The 13,903-nt window shown below is 49.2% G+C and overlaps 2 protein-coding genes across 6 annotated transcripts in view; both read right to left on the bottom strand.

The window, feature by feature from the left end:
- Positions 1 to 13,903, bottom strand: part of IGSF5 (immunoglobulin superfamily member 5) — a 176,999-nt gene that overhangs the window by 121,326 nt on the left and 41,770 nt on the right. The gene's annotated exons all lie outside the window — the stretch shown is intronic.
- Positions 539 to 13,903, bottom strand: part of B3GALT5 (beta-1,3-galactosyltransferase 5) — a 113,366-nt gene continuing 100,001 nt past the window's right edge. For 4 of the 5 annotated variants that reach the window (XM_037984834.2, XM_007968399.3, XM_073010706.1 and 1 more), the window contains one exon: positions 539 to 13,469. In XM_037984834.2, the coding sequence (XP_037840762.1) occupies positions 12,534 to 13,469 (936 nt within the window). In that variant the 3' untranslated portion in view covers positions 539 to 12,533. The remainder of the gene's footprint in view (positions 13,470 to 13,903) is intronic. The other variant, XR_012090859.1, reaches the window with a different exon arrangement.

Raw genomic sequence — 13,903 nt, 5'->3', positions numbered from 1 at the left:
CAGTGGAGGGGAAGGCCACTCTTGGAAGGAGCTTTAGCCTTAAGGGAAAAAAGAGAAAGAGGCACTACTACAAAAGAGGAAAGTCCAGCAAGTCATCTTTGAGAGAGCAGGCTTGTGTGCTGAGGAAAGTTCTAGAAGGGAGGAGTGGCCATTGGGGGAAAGGAGATGATGGTGGGCATGGAGTCCCAGAGGAGAGGGCAGCCAGTGAGAAAGGACCCAGGGTCCAGGGCCAGGGACAGCCCCCACCTTGCCACAGGTGGATGGCAAGGCCAGCTGGTGAGGAGGGAGCAGGAGGTACCCTCATCCTCTGAAGCTGCACCACCCCCCACCCAGCTTCAGGATCCACCACTTCCCCACACACAGTGCTGCACCACTCCCTCCCTGCCGCCGCCAACTCCAGATTCATTTCTGAGCGGGCCCTGGATGCAGCCTGCCAGAAGCGTCAGTGGGCAGATTTCCAGGCCTGCCCACTGGTTCCACTGCCCTGGTTCCACTGCCAGGAACGGTGACCCATGCATGATGAAGTCAGAAACATACATCGGTTTCAGACCTTTATTTCCATTTAAATGAAACTTTGAAAGATCGAGGAGCCAATCTGTACCGCAAAGACAAGTTATCATCAAAAACTCTAGAAGTACAATCGTATCAATTCACAAGACTTGATTTCTTCAAGTTAAATGATAGCTTTTAGTTAAAATATACCTGAGAGAAGAAAAACTCCAAAGGATGCCTGCCTCATAATCCGCCCTGGACTTGTCATTCCCAACAGGATACCTCAATGGACACTGCCCCACCCCATTAAGACTCTGAAGCATAGGGTCCCATTGCTTTGCTTCCGAAATCCAAGGGGAACAAGAAGTACCCACCTCTTACAAAAATAAGCATCTCAACATTGTTCAGTGTATTTTTCTACACATATAAAATCAAAATAAATTTTTAAAAATATTTTTCCAGGTACAAAATAAATATAGAAAACATCAATGTAAAAACAAAAGGATTGTCCAATTCAAACCATACCTTGCCAAATTTTCGACAACCTAAAACTCACCCAGTTAAGTGCATTATTTTCATAATTTAATTTTTGTTAAAAATAAATGATTTTAAACAATATTAAGTACATATACCCATTTCCAAAATATGATGACATAAGAGTCTAGCAGATCCCCCTAACATACAAGGAAATGACAGTTTCAGATATCATTCAGTGACATGTAAATTTAATTTCGTATTTTTTAGGAAAAGCAAAATTTGACCACAAAGTCTCCTCCGGTTGCATTAAGTAATTTCCAGTCACGGTAGATTTTACTGTTGTCTTATTTGACCAGGTAAAACAAGTCACCTATTTCCCATCTGATACATTATGGAGCAGAAATCAACCTCGTATCACTATGTCTTTGGTTCCCGCTTTGGGGACCAAAGGACCGGACCCCTGAGCCAACAGACCTCACGCTGGCTTCACTGGTGGGAGGGTCTGAGCCTAGCTGTGTTCACGCCACACTGGCCAACTCACCTCTGCGTTTCTTTGACCAGTGAATGGAGGTAGAAGAGATGATGTGAAACAGTGTGACACAAAACGTTGCATTTGGCTACGGAGTTCATTTTTCTGCTCGTATTTAAAAGTGATTGTGTCTGATAAGTAGGAAGATCATTTTTTAAATTAACTAAAATCTATTTTTTTGTCATTTTTTAAATTAACTAAAATCTATTTTGTTTTGTTTTTCCGATTGGCAGGTGCCACGATGCAATCCAACTTCCTCCTTTTGGCGTGGCTCTTTGCCCTGTGCGGAGGGTGGACAGGTTCCCTTCAGCTTCAAGACCAATCTGAGAGCAAGAGGTCCGTTCCTAGCACTCAGATTTCAACAGCAGGAAAACAGACAGAAACTCATGCCTCTACGTTCCCAGGGGCCACACGCTGCAACTCCTTCTCTCTACATTCCCAACAGAGAATGTAAGCACCTTTCGTATCCCAGAGACACAGTTAAGAGTTTACTTCAAATACACCTCAGCCCATGATAAAGTTTCCTAGTATTCACATATAGATTCTGGGGTTATGTAGAACGAAACAGAAATAAAAACAAGTCCCAACAATAATGAATAAAAGAGGCTTCAGGAATTGGTGTTCCAAGGAACCTTACAGCTCACTCCCAGGCTACCCTTCTTTCTTGTGATGGGAGTTGCCTTGTGGGTGCCTGAATACCACCTTTGAGAGATCCCCTTAGAACCCAATAGATAATTATCAAGTATCTACTCTCCAGCAGGCACCATGGCAGGGACCCAAACAGAGAGAGGAGTCAGGCTGGAAGAACTTTAAAAATCTGCCAGGAGAGACGCAGCCATGGGAATTGCTATAATGTCCGTTCTGATACAACAAATGCTGAAAATTCATTATTTAAAAAAATGTTACGAGAAAGCAAATACTTCCTGCTATGGTTTGAAAGTGTCCCCCAAAGTGCTTGAGTAAGGAAACTTAATCCCCAACGCAACAGCGTTGAAAGGTGGAACCTTTTATGAGGTGGCTGGGTCAGGAGGGCTCTGCTATCATGAATGAATTAATGTTATCATCAGAGGAACGTCAGTTATTGCGAGAGTGGTTTTATCAAAGCAAGTTTTGCTCTTTTGCCCTCCCGCCCACCATGGCACGGCACGAAGGCCCTCACCAGAGGCCAGTGCCAAGCTCTCGGACTTCCTGGCATCTAGAACTATGAGCCAGATTAATTTCTATTGTCTATAAATTGCCCAGTCTGTGGTATTCTGCTACAGCGACACAAAGCAAACAAGACATTTCCACATGGAGAACACGGAGAAAATGTAAACATTGTCTCAACTGTTTTTAAAATGAGGGTGCATGGCAACTGTTATATTAAATCAGGCTTGTTAATTATTTAATCTATCACAGAGTCATAGACTCTTGGCATGGAGGGCCCATGAGAGTCACCAAAGCCTGGCTTTTTTTTTTCTTTTGGAACTAAAAGAATTATCAAGTGTAATAAAAGTGTATCAAGGATTCTAAATACTATTGCCTTCCCAGTTCTTGCTTGTAAAAAAACACATAGATACTCAATGGGCTGGTTGATCTCTTTCACTTTCACTCTTTCTAAATGTTCTGCCTGAAAGTTGGTGTCACATCCTTCAGAGATGTCTGGAACCGTGGACCGCGCCTGCAGCTGGCTTCCACCTTACTGAACGTCGGTGTGTGGTACAGAGCTGTCATATAACCAACGTGTGACTGATTGTGCAAAGCTGAAAACGAGTGAGGCCCTCAACTCCACCTGCTACACCAATAGCTGAGGAGGGCAGTGGGGGTGCCTGCTGTTTTACAGCCCAGGTACAATGAAACTGCCCCTTGCGCTTTCACTGCCCTTCACGGACAAGGGCAGGGCAGTTAACATTGTTCAGAACCAGCTTCCACTGAGCATGGTATCTCTAATTAGAGCCATGGATCTGTCTGTCTGTCTCTCTCTCTCTCATAGACACATACACATACACACACACACACACACACAGTCTGAGTGTGGAGCCCCCAGGCTTGTTTTGCAAGGGCATTAGATAGGGAGACAGGCAAAGTGGGCTGGACTGAAGAGTTTATTTTCTGAAGCCAGACATTTGTTTGGGCTGCCACCTGGAAACCTGAGTGACCTCAAGAGAGGGCTGGCCAGGACAGGACAGGTCAGGGGATCCAGCTAAACAGCAGGTTCTTGGGAAAGACACAGATAACTAAGCACCAAATCCGGGGAAATCAAACAGGCCCAGGAAGGGGCAGACTGAGACTCATGTCAACACTTGGAAAAAACGTGGCAGCAGACAGGAAAAGGGGCCAGATGGCACACTCCTTGGGCAGGGCTGGTCCCAAGCTTCCTGTGAAAGCAGATACATCGGAGGACTCGCCACTGTGCCAAGTGGAGAAAGGCAAGGCTGCTCGTGGGAGTCAGCATTTGGAGGCCAAGGGGCTGTGTCTCCACCATGTCTGAGCCCCCAGGGAAGTCGCTGAGTCACTCTGACCCTCAGTTTCCTCCTCTTAAATCCAGGGGCGTAATATATTATAAGAATGGTGCCCTCCAGAGACTGCTGTGGGGTTTCAGTGAAACAGCAGGTATGGATGGACATGGCTTATGATGCTCACAGAGAAGGCACTGGAACGCTTCTTTATTCAGCTGTCAAGGGAGCAGGTGCCCCTGATAGTCTTCTCAGCATTGTGTATTTACCCAGTGAAAGCTCTGTATGTGAAACCCATGGCCTCGAACCTCAGCTTGATCCTCATTCAGGATGTCCAGTCAAAGCACTGAGCACCCAACCAATGAATAAATAAAAGAATGAATGTCTGACATGGGATTTCTGATGCCAGCTTTTAATCCTGGATGTGCCACTCACTGAAGGACTTAGCAAAGTCACTCCATTTTTCTGAGCTTTGGGTTTCCTATCTGTAAAAGGAAGGTTTTATCTAAAAATTTAAAAAAAAATTTTAAAAACTGTACATCATTTCTAAGGCATCTTCCAGCTCCAACTTCTTTTACCTCGTTCGGATTTTCACATATTCTGATTTAAGAGAGTCAAGAACACAGTGCTCCGATTGTGAAGCATCTCAAGAACAGAAGAACTTCTCCAAGAGTTCCAGGAAAGATTCAAATGAAGAAAAAGAACAAGAGCGGAAACAAAGCCCTACAGACACAATTGGAAGAGGTCTTGATTTGCACAGAGATCACTAGACACCAGCAGGTACACTGATAGAGAGTGCTGCATACACACACAGAATCCACCAAAATTCACAGCCCAAACGCTGACGATAACCATAGGCACCTGCACTGACTGAGCACCTACCATGGGATGCTGAGCAATTTATACTCATCCTCTCATTTAACCCACATGATCATACCACGAGGCGGGAACTACTACAGTCCCATTCTTCAGATAACAAAACTAAGGCAATTAGAAGGTAAGTAACTTGCCTCTCACAGGACTGTGCGAGGAAGGTCAAATTCAAACCCAGGCAGCCAGACTTCAGAGCGCAGGCCCCGAGCCAGCGAACAGAGCCCGGGGGTTAAGGGTATGCCCAGGGTCCCACTGGAGGGCTGAGGCTGAGCTCTAAATGCACCACAGCTGGGCGCCATGCACGCTTGTCCCTCCCGCATGCATACTTCACTCACAGATTCAGAGCAGGAGGGGAAAAATGCCTAACACTGAGCACGTGTGAGGATGACGTCACGGGGAGGAGGAGGCTACAACTTCCACTGAGACAACCACTTCACACCTGGGCACTCCACACCACGCCGTCTTAACAAGACCTCCTTCTTCATATCGTTACTCTGCAAACCACACACAGACCTGTCCCCCAGATCAGGGATCCGTGGAATATATATCCTGAGTTTGCAGAGGCTAACTTAGAGCCTGGATCTGCAATGGTGGTGTTGGAATCTCAGGTCACAAAGGCTGGCTTGGTACCAAAGTCTACCAGGATAAGCCTAGACCCTGGGTCTACTTGAGCAAGTTGTAACCTGGGTCCTCTGCATCCTGGGGCCGTGGAGGCTTCTCTGGTACCTGGGGTCAGCCCGGTGCTGGGGATAACATGGAACCTTGGTCTCTGGATCTATTTCCCCCGAATCAGGCAATAACCAAGCAAACCCGTTGCTGCTAAGCAACCACTGCAGGCCATCAGACACAACATCGCGATGGCAGCCCACACATTCAGCTTGCACCCAGTGCTACGCACAGCCGTGCCAAAAACTCAGTGTGAATTATCTTAATTTCCACACCTCTGACAACCTTCCGAGGTGAACACTATTATCATCCCATTTTACAGAGGTGCGGAGACTGAGGTGCAGAGAGAACGACCACCTGGGGTCCACAGCTAGCAAACTGCAGAGCCAGGGCTCGAACCCGGAGGCGGAAGCTTCAGTGGAGTTGTAAATGGAATGGGGCCTCCCTAAGTGGGTCGCCCAGCACTGGAAGTGAGGTCTCCTCTTCCCCCATTAGTATCCTCCCATGGGCCCTTTTCCCCAGCTTCCTCACCAGGTAGGCAGTAACCTGGTGTCCCAGTTACCTCCTTACCTGGTGGGTCTCTATTTTCCATGGCTCCTGCCACCATGGAAGCTGGAGGTTCTGCAAGGCTGTGCGTCAGTACGGTTTCTACAGGTGCAGAGGACTAGCTGTAAAGACAGCGGACAGAATCCACATTCTGCACTTCCAGCTACTGTAGCTGCACAACTTTGGGGTGCGCACACACACACAATGCTTCCTGATTCTTACCATTCCCAGGGGCCCTTCTCATATTTGTTAGCTGAAATTTAAAGCTTAGGAAGGAATTTTAATAAATTGCTTTTGAAACCAAAGTAAACATCGGGATAATTTTTTGCACAAAAATAACCACACTCAAGGGGATCAAAAACTCGCATGAAAATTAATTAATTTCGCTTTCCAAGGCCATCTAGGCCCTCCGTGCCAGTCTTTCGGGATAACCGGTGCAGCACCCGGTGCCCAGCAGGAGCTGGAAATCACCAGTCAGACCTCTCACGGATGGCATGGTCAAAGTTAACTTAGCAAATTGAGGGCACTGCGAAGCTCATTAAATAGGCAACGACAGTTGAAGCAATGAGAATTGCTGCTCTTGACCACGCTCACCCTCCCGCAGCCTGCAGGGAGGTAGCCTCGGGGCTCACTGACCCTATGCCAGGAAGCTCTACCCTCAGGACAGGGTGCCAGAGGGCAAGTCACTGGCTTCCCTGGGCCTCTGAGTTTCCTAATCAGATTTGCTGTTTTTAAAAATTACTCTAAATGTCAAGTGGAGGACAGATTGGAAAGTGGCAGGGCCAGGCCCGTGGGACCAGTTAGGAGGCGGCGGCTCAAGTCAGGCTGAATCCAGACAGGGGCCTGGCCGAGGTGAGCATGGTGGATGCGAGAAATGGGGCTCAAGGACAGAAGGCCTGGCAAGTTACTGTTGACTTGGATTTTTCTTTCCTCTCTTTTCACACAGTGTATTATGTGGTTACAATGGTGTGTTTGAAGAGGAGCAGGAATTAAATACAGTTAGGGTTTTGGGTTTTTTTTAAGGCATGGAGGATGCTACCAGGCTGAAGAGTCAGGAGGTCTGGCCTTCCCACGGCCGCTAAATGCTGAGCTGTAGCACAAATTCTTGAAACAGGGGTGGGTGTGGTGGCACACGCCTATAATCCCAGCACTCTGGGAGGCTGAGGCAGGTAGATCACCCGAGGTCAGGAGTTCAAGACCAGCCTGGCCAACATGGTGAAACCCCGTCTCTACTAACAATACAAAAATTAGCTGGGTTGGTGGCACATGCCTATAATCCTAGCTACTCGGGAGGCTGAGGCACAAGAACCTGGGAGGCAGAGGTTGCAGTGAGCCAAGACTGCACCGCTGCACTCCAGCCTGGGTGACAGAGTGAGACTCTGTTTCAAAAACAAACAAAACAAAAAAAAGAGTTGGCATGAGAGTGTAGGTGAGACAGGACTGGCCAGGTATCAGGCTGGAGGACAGGCACACAGACTGCCGTGTGATTCTGTCCACCCTGCACCGTGTGAAGTATTCTGTTTTGGAAGAAAAGGGGTGAAGAGCATGGCTGTGGAGCACTTCTTGGTTTTCAGGTCACAGAGTCGCACCCATTTCCTACTTACTGACTCACGTGAAACCACAGTGTTGGCTGGCTTTGAAAAATATTTGATTTTTTTTCAGTCCTGGTTCACTCATTCCCTTCTAAAAACCACCTACCATACCGATACATTCAGTTCCACTCAACAAATGTTTATTGAGCACCTACTATGTGCTGGGACCATGCTAAGAATCCAAGGTGCGTCAGTGAAGAAAACACAGAAAGACCCGCGGCCCACACAAAGGTTACATTCAAGTCGGTTGAAACATAAACCATAAAATATAGATATGTTATAATAAATAGATATTATACGCTTTGTTAGAAATTGGTAAGTGCAAGGAAAACAATATAAGGTATGGGGCATGGGAGTGAGGTGAGTTGCATTTTCCTACAGGGAAGTCAGCGTAGGCCTCACTGAGGTGACATTGACCAGATGTCAACCAGGCAAAGGAGCAAGGCATGAGAGCACCTGCGGAAAGGGCACTTCCGGCAGAAAGGACAGCCAGCGCCAAGGCCAATGGGCATGGGCAGATAAGGGTAAGGGGGCCGCTGTGGCTGGAACAGACTGCTGTTCAGAAACAACAGGCCAGAGTGAGCGAGCAAAGGGACGTGATTAGGGAATCACAGGCAGACAATGGTATGAAGCATGTGGCTTTTATCCTTAATATCCCTGGCGATGGGAAACCACAGTTTTGAGCAGAGAAGTGAGATTTTCAAAGGATCACTCTGGATGCTGCTGGGAAGAGACTGAAGGATGCAGCGATGGAAGCCTGGGGAGGGCCTGGAGGTGGCTGCACGAACGCAGGTGAGAGGCGACGCAGGCTTGGACAAGGGTGGTCACAGTGGAGGGGCAGGAAGCAGCTGGCTCCTGGAGATAATTTGAAGGTAGTTCCCACAGTCTTTCCTGATGCACCAGATGGGAGAGGAGTCAGAATGGCTCCAGGGCTTCCCACTTGAGCTGCAGGAAGATGGAGTGGCCATTACCTGAGACGGGAATGGCTGCAGATGGGGTGGATGTGGGGCAGTTAATCAGAAGGTCAGTGTTGGATTTGTTCACTATGGGAAATCAGGTAGGCAGTGGATTGAAGAGCAAGAAAGAGTTCTACACGGGGCAGGGCGCGGTGGCTCAAGCCTATAATCCCAGCACTTTGGGAGGCTGAGACGGGCGGATCATGAGGTCAGGAGATCGAGACCATCCTGGCTAACACGGTGAAACCCTGTCTCTACTAAAAAAAAAAAATACAAAAACTAGCCGGGCGAGGTGGCGGGCGCCTATAGTCCCAGCTACTCGGGAGGCTGAGGCAGGAGAATGGCGTAAACCCGGGAGGCGGAGCTTGCAGTGAGCTGAGATCCGGCCACTGCACCCCAGCCTGGGTGACAGAGCGAGACTCCGTCTCAAAAAAACAACAACAAAAAAAAGAGTTCTACACGGGAGATAAATGGAAACATCATCAACATATTTAAAGCCATGAGACAGGGTGGGCCCCTCGGAGGACTGGGTATAACCAGGGAAGAAAGGGGGCCCCAGGCAGAGCCCAGGAACCTCCAGCATGGCATGGTCAGAGCAAAGAGAAGGAGCAAGCAGAGGAGATGGAAAAGCCGAGCAGCAAGGAGGAGGGAGACCAAGAGCACCCGGCGTCCTGGAAGCTGGTGATGAGGACTCGCCATGTCAAGCAGGATGAGGACGAGAACTGCCCACAGGACCCAGCCACAGGAGGTCGTGGGTGCCCTGAGAAGGGCCATCTGGGTGGAGTGGGAGTGCAAAAGTCTGATGAGACGGCATTTGGGAAAGAAGAAAGGATTAGGATGAGGCAACAGACAAGTAAAACTCCCGTGCGGGGTTCCACCAGAAACGCAACAGGATGGGGCAGTGGGAGGGGAAGAGGGTCAGGGAGGGGGTTGGGGAAGGTGATGGTCGTTTCTGGTTGGGTGGGAAATGGCAGTGTGTCTGTGCGCTTATGGGATGATCCAGCAGAGGGGACAGCAGGTGGCAGGACGAGAGTGAGCTGCATCGGGAGTTGTGGGAGAAGAGCTGGAGTCAGTCCAATAGCAAGGGTTCTGGCGCCACGGGGGCCAAGTGGCTCCTGCCACAGTCACAGGAGAAGGCAGAGTACAGGGGGCTGGGGGCTGGGGGATAGGTGTGTGTGGTTGGGGGAGTCTGAGGAGGTGCCTCAGAGAGGCAGTGGGAGCAGCCAATGCAATGAACTCCCGCAGTTCGTCAGCAGGTGGCTGGGGAGGCCACAGGGCAGCTTAGGGTCACCCCGTTTCTACCACTTTTCACCTATGTAACCTCGAATGAGTTTTTCGCCCTCTCTCTCTCTCTGCCTCAGTTTCCTAATCTGTAAACCTGAGCAACTGGGGGTCCCTGCCCCCGGAAAACTCATTGACAGCATGTAGATGAGGCAATACCTATGAAGCCCCTAGCTCAGCATCTGCCCATCAGAATCCTTCCTCTCCGGGTGCCTGCGGTGAAGCCCCGGCCCGGCCAACCTGGGCCTCTCCAGTCCCATGCTGGAGCTAGCACTGGGTGTTCCTGGGGAAGCACCGCTTGGCCTCCTCATTCATGCTTTCACGTTGTTTCTCACTCTCACATCCAGACAGACAGCACCGTGAAATCCAAGCTGAGCTGGAACCCGCCTTCTGCAACACACTAGCTGGGAAGGTCCTGGCAAGTTGTTAGGTCTCTCTGGGCCTCGTTTGCATCTCACATAAAAGAGGAGGCAGGACTGAATAAGCTCTAAGGTTCCTTCAAGTTCTAGATTCATGTAATAATGTCTTCCTCAAGAAAAAGAATTAGTCATTGTGTAAAGAAATACACACCTGTAATCCCAACTACACACTGGCTGAGGCAGGAGGCTTGTTTGAGGCTCATTGAGTTCAAGGCTGCAGTGAGATCAGGCCACTACACTCCAGCCTGGGTGACAGGGTGAGACCCTGTCAGAAAGAAAGAAAAGAAAAGAAGAGGGGAGGGGAAACAATGGGGAAAACAATGGGTCTCAGAGAAAATCCTTTAAGAACACACAGAAGCAGTAGAGAGAGCACACACCTGTCCTCATTTGTCCCTGGAGCTGTGGGACGATGCTGTGAAGACCAGACCCAAAGCCAGTCACACAGAGGCAGCAGCTGGACAGGCCTCGCCGACTGAGACCAGTGGCCACACAGACACACACCTAACAAGACAGACCATGAAACACAGACCCAGGCCTACTGCCAAACAGACAACTTCTCCCTCAAAGCACAGTCGTCTTGAGAATGAGAGGCAGCCCATCCTATGGAACCGAGGGCCGTGGCTCTTAAATTTGGGCTTCAAAAGACAAGCTCAGTCCCTGATTTTTTCCACCTGAGAAGGAGGCTTTTCTGAACATGACCCAGTGCGTTCAGAGCGGCCAGGATGAGGAAACACGTCTACAAAGCAGCAGCATAATCCAGACACAAGAAATGGTACGCAAAATAGAACATCAGACGTACTTTTGCAACTGAACATGGTCAAAACCATTTTGCAGCAAGTAACTTTTCCTGAGTTCAAGTAGGAGTTGAGTCCAACATTTATATGTGACACAGCCATGTGAGGTCTCTTCTCTGAGTACAAAGTAAAGTGTGGTAAAGTAAAAAAAAAAAAAAAAAATCATTTCTATAATTAGGAGCAGGATTACTTTGCACGTCACATGACCGTGGCTGAATGGGCACAACTTCTTACAAAGCAGTGCCCTGGTTTCACACAACCCTGCAAAACAGGCTCGCACAAACCTCTGGGTGGGAGGTAGCGGAATACACTGAAGGCTAAACACCAAACCACGAAGTTCAGTTGTTACTCGGCCAAATGAGAAATTCAGTGAAGATGAGCTTGGCTCAGGCTTGGGAAGTGGACGCAGGACCACCCCTGCCTCACCAGGGTCCACTTTGGGGCTCTGTGTCCGAAAGGTCCTTGAGAGCATCTTGACTTGACTCCAGCTGAATTCCCAGAAAGCTCCCAGAATCCCGCATGAAACACATCCGAGTTCAACTGTCCTTCGGTTTGAACTGAGAGCCCTAAAGTGCTCCTGGGGCAGTGGCTGGTCCCCATTGATCGAAAACAAGGGACAGCTGGGGTGAAGAAACAAGAGAGCAGCAGATGGCTCAGAAGTGACAAGCTGCTCACCAGCGAGGTCAGCAGTGTGGGCAGCCTGTACAGCAGGTCAGACTGCAGTGGTTTCTGAGCCTAATTTATACATTTATAAGAACTCTGTCCAGAGCTGGGCGTTCCTCAGCATGTGAACTGCATCCACTGTGAGGACATTTCCTGGGATGAAACTTGGGTTGTGTTGAGTACCGAGCCAGTAACACGGACTTGGTCCCAGCTACGTCCAGCCCCGTGAATGAAGGAGCTGCGGTGAATTTGGTCATCCCAGGCTTAGCTCTAAAAAGCACAAGGACTGGGAGCTGAGGTGGAGGGGACTCTGGATAGGGACGGAAGGATGCCGGCTCGGAGACCTCATCATCACTGTCCCCTCCTAAGGGAGGCAGCACACGGGAGTGATTCAAGTCAGGGGCTGCCCACCAGATTCTGAAAGTGCTCGATTTTCATTCCTGCTCTTATGTCTACTGGCTGTGAGCCTGGGGACAAGTTTCTGTACCTCTCGCAGCTGCTGTTTCCTTACCTGTAAAATTGGGATGGTAACACCCATGGTATCATAGGATACTAACCCCTGAAATGCGAAAATCCAGGTGTATGTCGAACACTTGGTATAGAGACTGTGCGTGCCCAAGAGACAGGGTGCCTATTATTGCCTGGAGCACTAAGTGGGAACTAATCAGTGGCTTCATGGACACTGACATTCTGGCGTGGATTTCAGCACTAAAGAACGGCATCCTCTGTCCCACCCCCTCTTCCAAAATCTTGTAAACACTATCCCCACAGGTTATCTGAAACTTGTCCGGATGTGCCTCTGAGCTCCTCTCAGACAGGCGGACAATCTTTCTCCTGGGAATTCTCTAGAGCCTGCCAGTAGTCCAGGAGAGCCTGGAGCTTGACGTGGTGGCAGGCCACGATCCTCCTGAAGCGGCACACAGAGAAGTGTAAGCCCTCTGGGAAAAAGGTCCGCTGGGAGTGGAGCTCCTCCAATCTGATGTTCAGCCTTTCGAGGCAGAGCCCCACAAACACGTCTTCCAGTTTAATGTATGGGACGCTGTTGGAGACATTGTACACCTGACTCGCCACGTCGCCGGAAAACACATAGGCAGTGCCAGAGCAGAATGGGGGGTACCTGTTCCATGGATATTCAGATTTGCTGACAAACCACTTACTGAATGGTTGCCTGATGGGAGACTCATTGCGTTTCAAGAAGCCAGTGAAAAACCTGCTTGTTCGGTTTTTCTTCAGAAGCAGTTCGGTCAGATAGTCAACATTGATGAACATGTCTGAGTCGGTTTTCATCACAAATGCCGCCTGAGGACAAAAGCGATGGACCCATTCCATGCCCATCATGGTCTTCAGGGTCAAATTGTAATAGACGTCTGAGAAATTCTTCTGGATAATGTCCTTGTGTCGCTGGCTCTCCTGGTCCACCTCTTTTGTTTCTGCCGCACTGCTGGTGGTCCCCAGGAGGAAGAATGTCTTCAGCTGCTTTCCCTTCACCATTCTCTCTTTCCCCCACGTCTGCCGGATGGCCATGCGCTCAGCGAACTGTTTGTGGGATGAGGTCACCAGTAGAACAAGGAAGGGGGGTGTCTGACTGCAGTCTGTATCTGGGAGCTTAAGGAAGGGCCCGTCCTCTTTCTTGTAAGGAAAGGGCTGTTCTTTGAAAGGATTCAGATTGTACATGCTAAAATACCAACAAAGAGCCCCCAAAACCAGAAGGCAAATATATATCAATCTCATCTTCGGGCAAGCCATCTGAAAGGAACAAAATCCAATGATTAGACCTCAAAAGCATGAGGATGTGTCTAGTTTCATGCTAGAAGGCTGAGGTGGGAGAGGAGACCCGTGTTTTGGAAACTCTAAAACCTCGATGAATACAGAAGTCGGGTGCTGCATGGTTAAACAGTAAAGCACAGAGGTCTGACATCTGCCAGCATCTGTCACTTCATGGTGTAAGATAAAAAGCTCAGAGATTCTGGGCATTGGTCCCGGCTCTGCAGCCCTAAACCTATGGGAGTCACCGATTGCCTGTCTGTAGGGATATGGGACCAGGTCCCTCACTCACTCCCCCAGCTCTGCCGTTCTCTGACTCCATGATGAAGCGCAGCAAAACAAGCTGCGGGTCTGGAAACCACGCTTGCACTCTTCTCTGATCTAATTAAGCAGCATTCCTGCTCCCCAAAAAAAGC

This window comes from Chlorocebus sabaeus, chromosome 2, assembly GCF_047675955.1.
Source record: "Chlorocebus sabaeus isolate Y175 chromosome 2, mChlSab1.0.hap1, whole genome shotgun sequence".
In the NCBI taxonomy this organism is placed as follows: domain Eukaryota; kingdom Metazoa; phylum Chordata; class Mammalia; order Primates; family Cercopithecidae; genus Chlorocebus; species Chlorocebus sabaeus.
Note: the sequence above shows the minus strand (reverse complement) of the source record. Positions and strands in the feature narration are given on the sequence as shown.